General features: G+C 40.1%; 3 protein-coding genes across 5 annotated transcripts; 1 reads left to right on the plus strand and 2 right to left on the minus strand.

The window, feature by feature from the left end:
• The first annotated feature begins 574 nt into the window (after positions 1-574).
• On the plus strand, positions 575-2,415 carry LOC136249915 (bifunctional polynucleotide phosphatase/kinase-like). The gene has a single exon (XM_066042047.1). It carries the CDS (start codon positions 614-616, stop codon positions 2,330-2,332), a length of 1,719 nt encoding a protein of 572 aa, XP_065898119.1. The 5' UTR covers positions 575-613; the 3' UTR covers positions 2,333-2,415.
• LOC136249919 (protein ABHD13-like) lies at positions 2,321-13,155 on the minus strand. 3 transcript variants are annotated; one of them, XM_066042051.1, is made up of 7 exons: positions 13,022-13,155; positions 12,205-12,795; positions 11,844-11,985; positions 11,200-11,305; positions 11,037-11,141; positions 2,624-2,731; positions 2,321-2,577 (listed from the first exon to the last, which is right to left on the minus strand). In XM_066042051.1, the coding sequence occupies exons 2-7, from the start codon at positions 12,728-12,730 to the stop codon at positions 2,398-2,400; spliced, it is 1,167 nt and encodes a 388-aa protein (XP_065898123.1). In that variant the 5' UTR covers positions 12,731-12,795; positions 13,022-13,155; the 3' UTR covers positions 2,321-2,397. The 3 variants fall into 3 exon arrangements, with proteins under 3 accessions (XP_065898123.1, XP_065898126.1, XP_065898124.1); XM_066042054.1 differs by having other exon boundaries at positions 12,205-12,774; positions 13,022-13,131; XM_066042052.1 differs by having other exon boundaries at positions 13,008-13,127.
• LOC136249921 (uncharacterized) lies at positions 13,106-17,223 on the minus strand. Its single transcript, XM_066042058.1, has 8 exons — positions 16,968-17,223; positions 16,270-16,393; positions 15,644-15,719; positions 14,989-15,082; positions 14,822-14,940; positions 14,570-14,754; positions 13,488-13,564; positions 13,106-13,440 (listed from the first exon to the last, which is right to left on the minus strand). Exons 1-8 carry the CDS (start codon positions 17,127-17,129, stop codon positions 13,198-13,200), a joined length of 1,080 nt encoding a protein of 359 aa, XP_065898130.1. The 5' UTR covers positions 17,130-17,223; the 3' UTR covers positions 13,106-13,197.
• Between the last annotated feature and the right edge of the window lie 27 nt (positions 17,224-17,250).

Consider the following 17,250-nt stretch of genomic DNA (forward strand, 5'->3'; position numbering starts at 1 on the left):
AAGACAAAACAAACAAGTGCCAAAAAAGTCACGTGGCCCATAATGTCCATTACAGCTATAAAGAATGTGCTATATAGCTCTACAAGATGTAGAAGTCTTCATTATAAGGTAAGAATAATGACTGGTCACCCTAAAATACAGTAATTTTCTAATAAGCTTCCCAATTTAACTATTATGGTATTTTGGTCACGTGACCACTTTTTGTATGTTTTTACATGTTAAACTTATGCTGGTACTCAGTGCTACAAGCAATCCAATAATAAATTAGCACTTGCTTGCTTTATCTTAAAGGTCAGTCTGTGTGAAAATCACCAGAAACAACAAAAAGAAACACCTTCCTATTTTGAGTTGGAACCCTAACTAAGGGAGTGAATTTTTATTGACTTGAGACTGCATAAGCATTAAGAACACATCTCCATATATAGCTATAGATAGTACAGTTTGCCAAATCTAGATGTATATAAGCTAGTCTGGCGCGGCCGCCCCTTCGTAAACAGGAAGGGGCGGCCGCGCCAGACTAATAAGCTACCTTCTGTGTTCGCCCCACGGGTAAATTTATCCCACAATCGATATTGTCAACGAATAGTATTGTTCTAAATAAGGCGCACCAGTCATGACAGATGATGGTCACTCGTCACAGGTAGGGGGGACTTGTTGTGAACTACACACCAGCGAATCTTTGCCTATTTCTCTACCCCACGATACTCCAGTTATTTTAGGAAGGGGCCCGGAAACTAAGATAACTGACAAACGATGTTCTCGCCAGCAACTTGAGCTCATAGCTGACTTAGACAAGAAAGAAGTAGTCGTGAAACATTTAGGAACTAATCCTTCAATAGTTGGCGGAAAGACACTGAAGAAAAACGAGTCGTTCACAGTTGGCTCTGGTGCATGCCTAGAGTTAATAGAAGGGAGTTACAAATATTTTGTGTTCTTCAAATATCCTCAGCAATCTGCAGAGGAATTCACTGATGGAGTTGAAATATCAGATGAATGTACAGGAGACAAACAGGTTGATGTTTCACCTGTTATGCTTAACAACAATAGTGACCAAGGCAATAGTAGTAGTAGTATGACTTCACAACAACCTCGACAACAACCTTCTAGTGAGAAACCAGTTCAAAAACGACTCACCAGTTTTTTTGGCATCAAAAATGTGGCTACAAAGAAGAAGGCTAATGCATTTAATTGGTCTCAGAAAGGTTCAATTATTGTTGGTAGTAGTGCTGGCTTGATGGCAGGAAGTAGCAAAGTTGCTGGGTTTGATATTGATGGCACAATTATTACTACTAAGAGTGGTAGGAAGTTCCCAATTGATGCTAATGATTGGAAGATAAGATTTTCAGTGATTTCAGGTCGTCTACAGCAGTTGGTTAGAGATGGTTATAAAATAGTTTTCTTCACTAACCAGTTGGGAATTAAAAAGGGTAAACTCCCCATTAATGATTTTCACTCCAAGATTGAATCTTTAGTGGACCTTTTGAACGTTCCTGTGTTAGTTATGGCTGCATGTGAATCAGACATCAATCGTAAACCATGTGTGGGTATGTGGAACCATTTCTGCCAGAATCACAATGGTGGGATTGGAATACACAAGGTTGACTCATTCTATGTTGGTGATGCTGCTGGAAGAGTAGAAAACTGGACACCCAAGATGAAGAAAGATTTCTCCTGCAGTGACAGAAAATTTGCTGCAAATTTATCCATACCATTTTATACGCCGGAAGAATATTTTCTTCGCTCAAACAAGGCAACCTTCACTTGGGGTGAATTTATACCAATGGACATTGATCCTTCTAAACCTCTACTAGACCCAGCAGATGCTTGCATTACAGTAGATTATCAAGAGATGGTCCTATTTGTGGGACCACCTGCCAGTGGCAAATCAACATTTTACAAGAAGCATCTACAGCCAAAGGGATACATACATGTCAATCGTGACACACTGGGAAGTGTTAAGAAATGTGTTGCAGAATGTGAGAAGGCTTTACAGTGTCCTGGTAACTCACACATAGTCATTGACAACACAAACCCAGACCCTGAGGCCAGAAAATACTATCTTGGTCTTGGGAAAATGTATAAAACACCTGTGAGATGTTTCATGTTCACAACTACAATAGCTCATTGTAAACACAATAACAAGTTCAGAGAGCTGAAGAACACTGGTGACACTACATACAAACCTGTGCCAGACATTGCCTTTAACTCTTACTCTTCACGGTATAACCAGCCGGACATTAGTGAAGGATTCACTGAAATAGTTAAAGTTAATTTTATTCCCGAGTTTGAGAATACTGAAGATGGTGAATTGTATTGTAACTACCTTGTATGATGGTTAATAAAAATAGCTTATAAAATTACAGATTTATGTATAATTGTTAGAGAAATTACATTATATCATACATTCCAAACATCAGCCAGACTACGGCCTGGTGAGTTCATGGGGCTATTAATACCATTTGTGCTATTACCATATTTGGTATTGTTTGTGCTATTATTGGCTTGGTATGGTGGGGATTCCCATGATGTGTGTAATGAAGTTGGCTTTCCATTAAACAACCCTTTGACATTGATCACCTACAAGGTTACAATAAGACGTGTTCATACTGCTATAGCAACTTACAGTGCCTATGAATCTGTTGATACTCTCGTAGTAACCATAGCAGGTCCACGTGGCATTGTGAGTTCCATTATCAAAATGTTCAAGGTGTTTTATCGATGTCCCTGAATACTAGTAGCAGCAGTAGCAAGGATTATGACATGTATACTACAGTAACTACACGTGCATACATTACAATTCTAAAAAAAATTAAGTTAAGTCACCAAACTAAAGTAGCACCTCACATCATGACATTTTGTCCTGCCCAAAAGACAGTTAGTGTTCTGTGAAAAGACAATCAGTCTATTGATATGGATATGTGACACACTTAATAATAGTGCTCTCCAACCTAATGAGAGGAGTGTTGTAATGGGAAGGGACAGCCAGGAGAGGAGGGAAGTTGGGAAGTACTGTCAATGATTAGTTATGACTTCAACATTACGTAGTTTTACAGACACATGTATTACATTAGGCATTACATCACTTTGTACTTTGAATGGTGTGGTACATGTAATCATTAGTAGTGACAGTGTTGTATTGCATATGTATCTGTGGTGATCGTGATGATTGTGGCGGACAGCAGAGCTATACCCATTGACAGTCCCCCACATTTTGGTGCTGTGACCAGCAGAAGTCCGTCTCAAGAACAAAGCCAACCCTGAGCTAGTTGTGCTCACCTCAAGTATTAACCCATCACTAAAATGTTGTGGTACCATGGCAAAATAAGAGAACGATACCTCGAAAGGTGAGCACCTCTTACTCAGTGAACTGTTGTTTGCTGTTCTTCCATTGCAGGCTTCCCAGTGGTTGGCATTAATTCGAAGCCAAGTTTGTCACAACATGGAGGCACTGCTTATCATGTCGCAGATATAGAAGCCACCTCAATAGGATAATTACTGCATACTCAGGGTCAGATGAACAACTTGAATGAAAGAAAGACATTCTCACTGATGTTGTTGATGCCAAAATAATTATTAGTCATATTGAGAACTGAAATCTGAGAATTCTTGAAACTGAAGAAATTCAGGAAATCATCTCCCAATAAGCAGCTCAGATTGAACAAGTTTTGAGGCAATATTGCCTTAACAATCCAGACCCCAGCACTGCTAAGGTTGCTCTACTGCAGGTCCCTTAACCTCTGGTGTGAACAATAAACGGTCCACCACCTTTTGTCAGTCTGCTAAAGAAGTGATGTCTGATTCTGTGAGCTCACTAGGATCCTTGTCAATGAGCACCCGCTGAAGATGACACTCCCAATACACAAATAATCTCACACGACACAGAAACTCAAACGCTACCAGTCGCAGTCACACACCAGATGATCACACTCCCTGAAAACCATGTCACACCCCCATGTGGTCACACCCCCAGCAAGCCATGGAGCCCCAGCCATGCACCAAGCAGCAACAACAGCAGAGTTACTACTCATCTACCTAAACTAGTATACCAATCTTCTCAGGCGAACCATTACAATGGCAGTCTTTCTGGGACTGTTTTGAGGCAGCTGTGCATAATACTCGTTTCTAAGTGATGTTCAAAAAATTAAGTCATTTGTGTGCACAACTGCAACATGATGCTGCAAGAGTAGTGGCTGGTTTCCAACTGACATGACTCAACTATGAATACTCTGTTACCTTATTGCAACAAAGATATAGCCAACCACATAATGCTCATATGAATGCCTCAATTGAAATACCTAATCTAACAAACACTTCAACTCTTCTATGATTCCTTTGAAAGATACGCACGCCACTGGGCCAATCCCGTGAAACATAAAGTTCACTGTTAGTTCCTATTATACTGAACAAACTTCCAGAAGATATCAGAATAAACCTAGCAAGACAGCATGGTAGTGATGAGTGGACCATTGATGAATTACAAGTAGGGGTGGGCTATATACCGATATTTAGTTGGTGTACAATATATATTTTAACCGAATTTAACTTGTTCACCCACATATGAGAATACCAGTAGTATGGCAGAACTTATTAGCAAGAGTAGAGCGAAGAGGGTAACATGGGACTACTAGAAAGGTGCTAATGGGAGACCAATCAAATATGGGAGTACTATTTGACACCTCTGCTGAAAAAGTTTGTTGGCTAACACCTCACTTGAAAAGTAAGCACTGCCTAGTCTACAATAATATTTATACAGCCTACCTCTAATTACAAGGTGCCTTACTTACTGAGATTTGAACTTTAGAAATCAGACCACAGCCAATCTAATTTGTATCAGTTAACAGCCTCCTTTCATATACACTCCTTCCGTAAACCTCCACGTAACCCAACCAGAAGAAACTAACATGTGTTTACTGCAAGAGTTCTCATACTCTTAGTAACCGTGAAAGTGAAAGTGTCAAAGACCATCAGAAATGCCTAGACATTATAAAACGTGAGAAGTTATGCTTTAATTTCCTGGGCCATCACAGAGTGTTTCATTGTAATTCTAAGTATTGATGCCACAAATGTGGCCACAAGCATCACACAAGCATTTGTGGTGAAGCAACTAGAAATGGAGCTCAAGTTCAGCTATCTTCTCAGCCAGCAACCTCTGAAACACAGGTCACAGGGAACAGTAACAACTCAACAGCTTCACTTACCACCCTTCACCACACAATGTGCTCATCAAGGAAGGCACCTGCCTATTGAAAACTGCTGTTGCCATAGTTTCCTCATCACCCTCAGAAACTAAGATTCCAGCCAATATACTATTTGATGAAGGGTCTCAGTGCTCCTTCCTTACCCAAGAACTGGCAGATTTGTTGTCACTGAAGACACATAAGAAAGAAGACATTCTCAGGCTGCATTTGGTGCCAGTCAACCACACAACAAGAGCAAGGCAGTTGCAACCATTTATATGATGACACAATCCACAGACCTTACATTGATATCAGTCCTCATTGTACCCACTATTGCTGAGTAGTGATCGACACCAGAGATGCAGAAGTCTCTATCTGTGTTAATGGGATGGACAAGCTGCAATCCTCGTAGATATGGGAGTTCCTTAACTCTGGAGGTGGCAGTGATCTTCAGTGGCAGGAAAACCACACCATTCGAGGGGACGGCCCAAACACTACTAGTTCAAAGATTGGATACCTACTTTCAGGACCAGTTTCACACACATACACACATTCTTTCAATGTGGTAATTCGCTCATTGGCCCCACCGTCTGTCACTTACACCAAATTTCCTACAAACACACAACAGTATCACTTGTGATCAACTTAATAGAGGTTTTATTGAGTGAGTACATACACCTGAACTTCCTGGCTTGACCCATTTCATTCCTCATCACTGTGTTAAAAATAACTCAGTCGCAACACCAATCTGCACCGTGTACGACTGCAGTTGTTGTCAATCAAAGGACTCTGAATGATCGTCTGCTTACTGGTCCTCACTTCCTATGTTCCATCATTCTCCGTTTTCGTACACACAACTATGCTATTTCAACTGACATTGGAAAAGCCTTTCTTCATATCCACCTCCATGACATTACACCTGCTTCTTCTGGCTCAGTGACTCCACAGATCCCAACAGTGAGCTCATCATGTACTGATTCAAGGCGGTACTCTTTGGAGCTGTAAGTTTACCTTTCATGTGGTATGTTACACTGTATCATCACTCACAATACTACAACATACCACTCTCACATGACATCCAAGCCAATCTTTATGCTGATAACATGTGTACACAGGTTCTAATAGTTCCTGTGCGACAACAATAACAAGCGAAACCATGTGCATAAGACTTCGGCCAATCAAACCAATTCATTTTTGAACTTCAAACAACAATTACCACACGTGACTTCTGCTTTAAATTTGTTGACGCGCAAGAACCATTAGAACCTGTGTATCAGGATGTGAGACAGAGTTAGCCACAATCCACAATTATCAACAGGCTAGCATCATTATGACAAAGGCCAAATTTAAATTGAGGTCATGGGTGTCAAATAACCCACAACTTACAGCACTCACAAATCAACAAAACACACCTGATTCCACCATGCCTGCCAATATCCTTGGCATTCACTAGAACAACAGCATATCACTCATACCCAAATCTGCTACCTTGACTACCACAATCTTAATCACAAAACAAGTGAGAAATTCTTCAAGACTCCTCCAAAGTATTCGACCCCATTGGGCTAGTAGTCCCAGTTACCATCCATGCCAAGCTTCTGATGCAGACCCTCTGGCAAAAAACATGTGGAATGGGATGAGCCACTTAAATCCGAGCTTCGTCAACAATGGCAGTCCATAGTCACAGGCATCACAAAATTATTGTACATCAATAGATGCTACTTCACATTCACATATCAGAACCACAACATGCTGCTTCACCTGTTTGCCGATGCTAGTATCAAGGCATATGATACTGTAGCCTTTCTTAAGCTTCAACAAGAGTCTTCGTTTGTCATTGCGAAAACACATGTTACTCCACTCAAACGCCCAACTCCATCTTACCTGGGGCTCATGGCTGCATTGACTGCCAAGTTCATTATCAGTTCCTTGCAACTGCACAATATCCCTGTTTACATCTGGACTGACAGCCAGATTGCGCTTTACTGGATCCATAGCCAGAAGACCCTCTACAGTTCGTCTCTACACAAGTAAGTGAGATTCACAACTTGCTGCCGTCAACTTCCTGCCGTCAACTTCCTGGAGGTTTTGCTGACTAATAACAATCCTGACAAGATGTATTACTTATGACCAGTTGCAGTCTTCCTTGATGTGGTTTAATGATACACCCTGGTTGCTGTCTGAACACCTTTGGCCAGAGTGGGAACCTACAGAATCTCTTCCAAGTACAAATTTCATTAGTGGAAGCAGAGGAGACTGCTCAACCAGAGAGACAAAGCACTACACCTATGGAAGACACTGGACTTCACTGTATTATTGATATCTCAGCACTCAACGGTCTACCATAACTCCTCAACATAACAGCACACATTTTAAGATTTGTTAGAAATGCCAGAAAGCCATCCATCAAGTACTCACGCCCTATCACTTCTGCAGAAACGACATAAGCTAGTCTGAAGTGGATCCAGGCTGTACAACAGCAATCATTTCCTGCCAAAATCAAGAATATTAACTCCAAATATAGTCGACTACCCTTACTTCATCAGATTTTTAGATAAGGGTAGACTCATCCATTGTGGCGGGAGGATTCACAATGCTTCTGTCTCTGAACTGGTGAAATTCCCTTACCTTCTACTAAACAAACACTCATTCACCAAACTCATTATCAATGCAATGCACAAGAAACATCTACATGTTGGAGTAAACTTGGATGTTGACAGCCATCAGACAGAACTAGTGGATCCCCGGTGCCATGGAAACTTCTTAGGCATTGTGTGATCTGCAGGAAGACTGAAGGAAAGCCTTACCAAATACCACCCCCACTCCCCCCCTTGTTAAGTGTAGAGTTCAAGAGACATAACCGTTTGAGGTGACAGGCATATGTGAGAGATGTGGGTAAGGAAAGTAAGAAGTATGTGTGTCTCTTTCATGACTAGAGCTGTACATCTTGAAATAGTGACTGATCTCACCACTGAGAATTTCATGCAAGCTTCAGTAGTCATAAGTCTCTGTCCAGGGTGATGATATCGGACAACGTGTCCACATATCTTGCAGCTGCTGATGAACTCAATGAACTATTTGGTTCTGTCCCCTGGTATCTTTTGGGAGCGATTTATTGGATTAACTAAAGCTTCCCTCAAGAAGGTACTTGGAAGGTCATATGTGAGAGTTTACTCGACCTGCAAACAATTGTCGTAGAAGTCAAAGCCAACCTCAATGATCACCCACTAACATATCTCTACTGACCAGAGCCACTCACCCGGTACACCTACTGTATGGTGGAGAATTGTTTTGCTTCCACATCCAGTGACTGAAGGAGATGAAGGTCACGACCTAGATTATGGCATGGAGGACAATGAGGTGAAGAAGAGAGCTAAGACTAGAACATTATTGCTGAACCACTTCTGGAGAAGATGGAGAACAGAGTACCTCACATCACTGAGGAACTTTCACAGAACTGCAGGAAACAATTCTCAGTTAGTCAAGAAAGGTGACATTGTCTTAGTCCATGATGATGGTCCTACAGCATGTTGGAAGCTTGCAACAATTGAAGTTATCACCGGACGTGATGGACTTATTACAGCGGCTAACATTTGTATGAGCAAACAGACTCACCAGTAGACTGTACCCCTTGAGATAAACCATCCAGAAGAATCTACCAGTCACAAGATGTCCATCCCACTAGACAAGCTGTGACGAAGGCCAGTGAAAGATTGGCTGTATCCTACATGGCCACTGGTAGGATGTCAATGATTAGTTATGACTTTAACATTACATAATTTTATATAGACATGTGTAGACATTACGTCGCTTTGTACTTTGAATGGTGTGGCACATGTAATCAATAGTGTTGTATTGCGTACATATCCGTGGCAACCGTGGAGAACAGTGGACAAACCAAGCTATACCAACTGACAGTCCCGCACAAATACCTAACTCAATGCAGGATCTTAACAAATCCTGCGTCAGCAGTGATGGGTTACAAGCCTCACCCTAAACATACAAAGTTGCTAGCCCCACAAGGCAGACCAACTAGTACATGTCTAGGATGAGCCAGTTTAACCCATCATCAACCTAGCAGTAGTCTCATACAAAGTCCCTAGGTAAGCGTATCAAAGGGATACACTTCCTGAATGTATGTTAGTAGTCTCACAATCTCCTGTGAAGTATTCTCTGTTTGATTAAACCAGTGCATTGGAGGACTCAGTGGTCAAGTTTGTATCAGCCAGTCGACTTATCACGTGAATACTCCTTCTGTCATCTGAGATGTGAAACGGAGGAACAGGCAGAACAGTTAAATAAACAATTTCCTCTCCTGCAGTTATCCCTAGATGAAGAAAAGTGGAAATCTGTTGAACAGGAAGATGAAATTAAGCAGCAAAACAAGACTTTAGCAAGGAAAAGCCAAAGAGGTTTGGTATGAACGGTAGCATGACAATGAAGATGGCCCCAAAGAGAAAGAAAGTGAGATCATGCAATTGACAAAAATTACTTCACTCTGTCAAGACATGAAAACCAAAAGAAGAGAAGGAGCCCACCAATTCTCTAGCCCTTGCCATTGAAGGCGCCACCTCTTCATCTGTTTGTGAAGGATTAGAAGACTTGTGGGCATTTAAGAGGGCTGCCCAGTGGAACAGTTGGACTGATTCCGAATGCTTGCTACAACTTGCAAACCACAATTTTTGTTTTCAAAAAAGTCGTGGGCAGTTGGTGTCTTACTGCCAGTATTAAAATTAATTTCTTTCCAAGTGCAGCTATGGTTGGGCGATTTCTCCCAACATGCCACACAGAGTCCAAACAAATTTGTACCTGGCAGGCAAGCCTATGGTCAAGACAACATGAGTGCAGACACATGCAAAATATTCTTGTGTTCCCAATTGCAGGAAGGCTGTGCTACACCCTCATGAGGCCCTATCAGTGTCTGGTGCCCGTTACTATGAGGAAATACACATCACAGAAAGAAACGAGGCGCATCTCTTGACACATCTTGCCAAGAAGGGCCAATAAAACTTCCAATTGCTAGTAGCAAGAGTTCATAATATTTGTGTAGGGGAGAGTGTCTAACTGGAGTACATTCAGCAAACACACTGCTGCAAGTAACACCTCAGGCCTTGGAAGAAAGGCTTGACTTCCACACAAATATTATGAACTCTCGCTAGTAGTTAACTACAGTGGAAAATCTGATCACATAGTACAAACCTGCAGCCAGCAGACCGACAGCAGAGGGGAGACTATACTTGTGACTGAAAGGAAGGAGGTACAAAGCCTCCAAAAATCATCATATCAGTGGACAAGAACCGCATATCTAACCCCATGGGTATCCTTTCATTAGACTCTGATGACACAAGAGTTGGAGTAGTACATGTCATGGCAGTTGACACAGTAGATGTTACTGGTGTGTCTATCTAGGTGCTAGTTGACACTTGGTGATATCACCATCATGGATCGATCCTGAGCTCTTCAGAAAGGTGGCAGAAATTGAGCAGAAGAAAACACACAAGACCCCATTTATCTGCAATTTCAGTTGGATCGATGGATATGTGGAAATTGATGTTACATTTTACCAGTTTATGTTGCACATGATGACTTGCTATTGTCAGAAAGGAGGCTTATGTTGGTAATTGGGTATTGTGAAATATCACCCAACGGTGTCAGTAGATCATCAAAACACTCTAGAACATTCTGCTATACAAATGTGAATTAACTTTAACTGTGTATAACCTTCTATTTGTGAAGTTTCACAGTATTGATAAATAAATAAATAAAGATATATACCACAAGTAAAAGTTACTCATGGTAAACAGGTTTTAAGTACATCTTGAAAACTACATCCCTGCTATTTAGCACTATCATACTAACCTGGTACAGTTCAGTCATCATTTTAGGTGGTATTAGCTGATCCATCAAACCTGACAGAAACAGACTGGGCATCTTAGTTGACTTGATCTTAACAATACTCATAAACTATCAACAAGAAACTCCAAATATTATCACCAGTGAACACACACACTCCAATGCCCACCTGATTCTTGAAACAGAACAAGGGTAAGTATTGTGCTCCTGGGAACATCTGCTGTGCCATGGCAGGTATACTGGTAAACGTGTTCTCCACAACAAGTGCCATTATCCTATAAGAATATATTAAGACAGTGAAACCTATAGTAGTGTGCAATGTATATATCACAATAATATAGGACTTCTGATAACTGATATATTATCGTGAAGTACAGTGAAACCTTATTAATATAATGGGACTACCTTTGAGACCAAAACTTGGCCTCTGCCTTAGGAAGACTATCAAGTTGAATTATATGCTGATTGGATTAATTTCACATCACCAGTGAATAAAGAAATTGTCTGTACCATTCTTTCGTCATGCTAACGTTTTGTAGTACATGGCAGCAATGTTTGAAATTTACTGTTTACAAGTGATCCCTTGTCCATAATACTCAGTGTGCTCCTAATATATATTGGTGACTTAGCCTAAAACCATCTCTACTGTTCTTATTGATAACACATTATTGTATTACTGGTTGCCAGGAATTTAAGCTAAAATACCATTGTGTGTCAATAAATTTCACTCAAGACAAGTAATCAATTATATTTTTTATGACCAATTAACTGGTGATGAAAACATACACACAAAACATATATAATAGCTCATACTTGTCATGGTATGTTGAATTAGACGCCAGATCAATGGCTACTGACCCACCCAGTGATCGACCAAATAGTATGATCTTCCTACGATCAATGTCCTGACAGTGTAGAAGGTAGTTCATCCCAGCCTCAGCGTCCAACCGTAAACCTAGCAAGTAATCAGTTGTTACATTTGTGGCTAACAAAGTGTAGTAGATAGTAGTGTGTGTGTGTGTGTGTGTGTGTGTGTGTGTGTGTGTGTGTGTGTGTGTGTGTGTGTGTGTGTGCGTGTGTGTGTGTGTGTGCATGCAGTTGATGTCATGCCAGGTTGAAAGCCTGTATAGCAAAATCTTGACACGTACAATATACCTACTAACTACTCACATACCTGTTTCACTAGGAGATCCTTCACTCTTTCCATACCCTCTATACTCCACAAGTAATATATTCACTCCACAGTGTTGGTACAATGCTTGAGCGTTGTGCAACCGATGACCAATGTTCCCAGCATTCCCATGAAAGTACAGCACAGTACAGGCCTTCCCTACCCTATCTGGTGGCTGTTTGATGAAGTATGCCACAATCGTGTAACCATCTGAAGTCTTTAAGGACACATTTTCTGAAGGCAGTCCAACAGAGTTTGGACCCTGAACAAAGACTCTTGCACTGTCCGGCTGCTCAGGGAAATACAACAATGAATCTTGGTATTGGTAAAATATTCCAAAGACGGTAACAAGCAATAATATGAGCATGATTAGTCCACCATATGCCCAGTACAAGAGAATTAGTATCAATATTGCAGCACTGCAGATGCGCCAAAATTTCTGAATGATGAGTAATATTAGTCTGCCAATGCTCTCAACAGAACTGAACCCCATGTGTCTGTCTGACGGTAACAATGATGCTCTCCCCATTTCTTCAACAACTCATTGTAGGTGACACAAATGGAAACTTCTCTCTAACGAGTAATGTACTGTATCTAAAAAGATTTCGTGAAATGTTACAATGTCAGCAATTCTCATGCAATACGCAACCATAAATATTTTACCCTTTCGTGGCACATTCAAAATAACTACACACACAACAGTTGTAATGGAACCTGTGGCTTTACACAAATCTTAGAAACGAGGCGAATTTGCTACGAAATGAAACACGCACATGTCACAATTTGCTACGAAATGAAACACGCACATTTTACTAGCTACCTGGCGATATCAAGAACAAGTCAGTGAATTCTCGCTTTCCCCTTTACATATATAGAGCTTTTAATTTGCTTTGGTGATCGCTAATTAAAATAAAACAACTTGTATTTCATGAATTAGACAAGAATTCAAAATTTTGATAATTCAATGAAAACTATTGTCAGAGTACAAAAATAACTCTACTGAGTGTCACTTAACAAGTCATAACCAAACAGACTATTGCTGATGGAGTCACACAATGAGAGCAGCTCAAATGGCTTGTGTTGTGATATCTCTATTGCATGTGGAATGGAATCAGTTATCCAAAAGTGGGAAAACTTAATTTCACATTCTTCTGTTGTGAATTTCTTCCAAGAGCCTTGTGGGAATACAGCATGGGTGACAAACACGCTGATCGACTTGGGATTTGCTTTTTGCAGTGCCTGAAGTACAATCATACGAGATTAATACCCAATAATTGATATCTCACCTTGGCACATTCTATCAGTGTCCCACCAGTTTGTACGAGATCATCAACAATGACACAGTCTTTACCAGTAGCAACACCTGCATGTGTACCAGATTCAATTATTGAGGTAAATTTGCCCATTGACAAAATGCTATTGATGAAAACCTTTCTTGGCGACCACATGGGTTACTGGGATAGGTAATACTATTCAGCGAGAAACTCTGATGCCATCAACTTTTGACAAATCCTGGCTCAGATAATATTAGACTAGTTCACGGTTTGTCATCACAGCCCGTATGGTATTCCACAAGATTGGTATTTCAAGATTGCTTCATTATTCATTATGGAATATTTGTAGTACAAGTACACATTTTCACAATAGCATATCAGGGGCAGGTTTCTGAGATTTCCAAACAGTGGTCAAGCAAGATCGAGATATCCTAATGGAGGGTTACCTTAACAGTTATTTGCATAATAAACACTCTCAAATTCAACTTCAGAGGATCTAATTTCCAAATATTTCCCTGGGGAGCCACTATAGGGTAGCCATTATATGATATAAAAGTGACTGTTCTATTAGAGTGTTTTGTCAAAACTGTATTTTATTGTATTGCTCTATTAGAGTAAATTGAACAGAGCACTGGCATGTAAATCAATAAACATGAACAAATAAATGACAGGTTTCAGATAATGGAGGTCCCAAAGTACCATAAAATTTGTAGCAAAGGTGAAAGGCTTATACCTAATTTAATAAAATGAAATGAGAAATCATGGTTGAATGCAGAGGAGATCTTGGACTATGCGGCACTTGTCTAGACTGGAAGCTGTCTGTGGATCAATTTTTCAGGTACATTCATCTACATGTTTCTGACTCCTTGCTACACAAACTTAGTCTTCCCTAGTGGAGATAGTGACCCCATCATTTGGAGGTCTACTATATGGTCTTGAATTGCATGGCTGATCATGAATCACTATTTTAAAATAACAGACTAGTCTGCTTGGATATTCAGACAAAAAGAATCAATTACAGGAGTTATTTAAGTTGGAGCAGCAGTCATATAGGTTGGAATGTCTCAACAAATGTTTTATATAAAAAATATTACCTTCTTTGATTGTGACAATTCTCTTCTCGCCATCTCTGACCTTGTTACATATGATTGTAGGCCAGGTTGGGAGTAGTGAATTGAATCGTTTAAATGCTCCATCATCAGGGAAGGCGATACTCATGTCTTTACAGTTAGGTAGCCTCTCTAGTCTTGTCTTTAACAATGGTATTGCAGACAACAACCTGTGTGCGTGCGTGCGTGTGCATGCACCCAGTAAGAGCATTGTTGTATAAGTACACACACTACTACCTTGGAATGACTTGATTGCTGAAGTAAAATCTCTCTTGGAGGGCATGAATATCAAATACTACCAATTGAGTTGGCCCACGAGCTGCCAGTGGTATAGCCGATAGCATCAATGCAAGTGTCTAGCATGAACTAATCTATAACAGCAGTCTTATGACTTCACTGCATACCTTAGCAGTTACCACTTGTCCTTCCTTGTCAACTCGTTCCATTGTGCCAGTGGGAAAGAATGGTAGAATGACTCGGAAAGATCTCACCAGATACCTAGAAGAGTCATAACATTGTTGAATTCAGCAATGATAAACTATTCTATAATTTTTTATGAATGTGCACATGACTACTTTGCATAACCTCTGAAGAGTCATATACACTAGGGAATCACAAAAACTGTCAGTACTAATCTGATTTAACAAAACCATAAAACTTCATTGCATATTAACACTTCTATCATAGACAAAAGGTACAATTTGTTTGATTGAAGCCTCAAGAAATCTACGACAATACCAAAAACATACAAATTTTCGAGAGACATATTTTTTGCGGATTTTGTGGTTACTTGGTTGTCCATGAAATTTTCATCCTCGAAAAGTAACAATTGTCAGGTTAGCTCTGCTTTCTAATAGTAAAAATGAGTGATCCTCAAAAAAAAACAAAAAAAAAACAGAAAATCCTGAAATTTGTTGATCCGAGAAAATTACCTCCCTCAAAAATTTCATTCCATGACAATGTTTCATAGAAAAAATAATAGGGTCAGTAATTACACACAGAATTCTCCATCTACCCCCCCCCCCCCAAACACACACACACATTAACACAGATACAAACCTTGGGAAGGCGTACATCACTGACAGCTGCTCAAACAAGATGGTGTCAGGTGAATGCAGACTAGCCAGGAATATAACTACACAATAAACCACTACTGTGAATTGATAGCACTTACAATACTTTATACAATGACATTGCTGGACAGTTTTGATGTGGGGGGAGGGGTTCAATCATTCATTAATTAGCTTATCATTTTTGGGTGACACTATGATTACCTATAGTGGAACTTACAGTGGCAGTGGGAAAGGCTAAAAAAGAGTAGGTGAAACTCTTTGGCAATGAAACTTACACAGTGCTGACATTTGAAGATACATCATCACTACACATACCACCAGGAGTTGGTGGAAACCCCCAGGAAAATCTCTGAAACAGGCATTGTTAATAGTCAATTTAAGCATTTTACAATATCTGTGAAAATGTGACTGTTCTATTAGAGTATTTCACTATTTGCATATTGATTTTTGTGATAACAATTATCAAACAGTTTCTCCATCAAAAATTCGATTACTAGGTGCCAGGATGCATCTATTATAAGTATAATATACAGACTTGGGGCCAAAATCTTAGTCATTTAACTCACTAATTTATACTGTCAATATTGTGTGATCAATATGATGTAAACTGACCATCTCTTCCGGCAATTTCTTGCACATTATTGATCATTATATTTGGCCATCCATCTCTGAAACGATTCCATTGAATGCCATCCTCCATCAGCTGTACTCTGCGATATTGTTTGTTGTCTGCCCCCTTCAATAGGAGCATATACCACATGTCTAACGTCTAACAACACCACTACTGTGAAACCTAACTTATCAGTCACCTCTTTATAAGGCCACCTTGTTAAAAGTGGCCGTCAAGTAGGTTAGGTCAATTGTGCTCATCCCTACAAAAACTACGGCACAAGCCAAGTTGAGGAGCAGAGAATTGACACCAACAATTATTTCATGCTATGCCTTGCAGTAGCTTAAGAGACTAAAGCTCTTTATGATACAGGAATCATAAGGCATGGCTACAAACAGTGTTTTGCTGTTCTATGTCATGTACAAACAGATTTCACAACAATGTGACAAACTATAATATAGAGTTTCCATTACTTTACACTCTTTACAGAGTACTTGCAAATAGCTTTGAGGTTTGTTAATTACAAGTTCAAAGGTTGATTTCTCACAAGTCTGGTTTAAACCCTGAACTATCACTTAGAGCTGTTGATAATCTATCCTATTAGAACATACACTTGTTAATCACTTTTTGTTCTGTTACACACTTTAGCTTGTCGTCACAATAATTTACATGTTAATTTATACTCGTGTCTTGCTCTTACGTCTGTTTCATCATTTCGTTTCTTCTCTCGTTCTTTCACTTCATCCTTAATCATTTGATCTATCTTGCAGGCCAGTTCTTTCATGGACGTGTGATAGAACAGTAAAATTGGAGGAAATTTGCTCCCCGCAGGTAAATCTAATGGTACAGGTGATCGCTCCATTGTCTTCCAGGTCCGCTTGAACTATAGATGCTTGAACCTCCCTTTCGTCGAAATACCCACAACGCGTTCCAGGCGCTATAATTAGGAACAAACATATAGCCACTGCGCGTTTTAATGGTGG

The sequence above is a fragment of the Dysidea avara genome, chromosome 3 (assembly GCF_963678975.1).
Source record: "Dysidea avara chromosome 3, odDysAvar1.4, whole genome shotgun sequence".
Lineage (NCBI taxonomy): Eukaryota > Metazoa > Porifera > Demospongiae > Dictyoceratida > Dysideidae > Dysidea > Dysidea avara.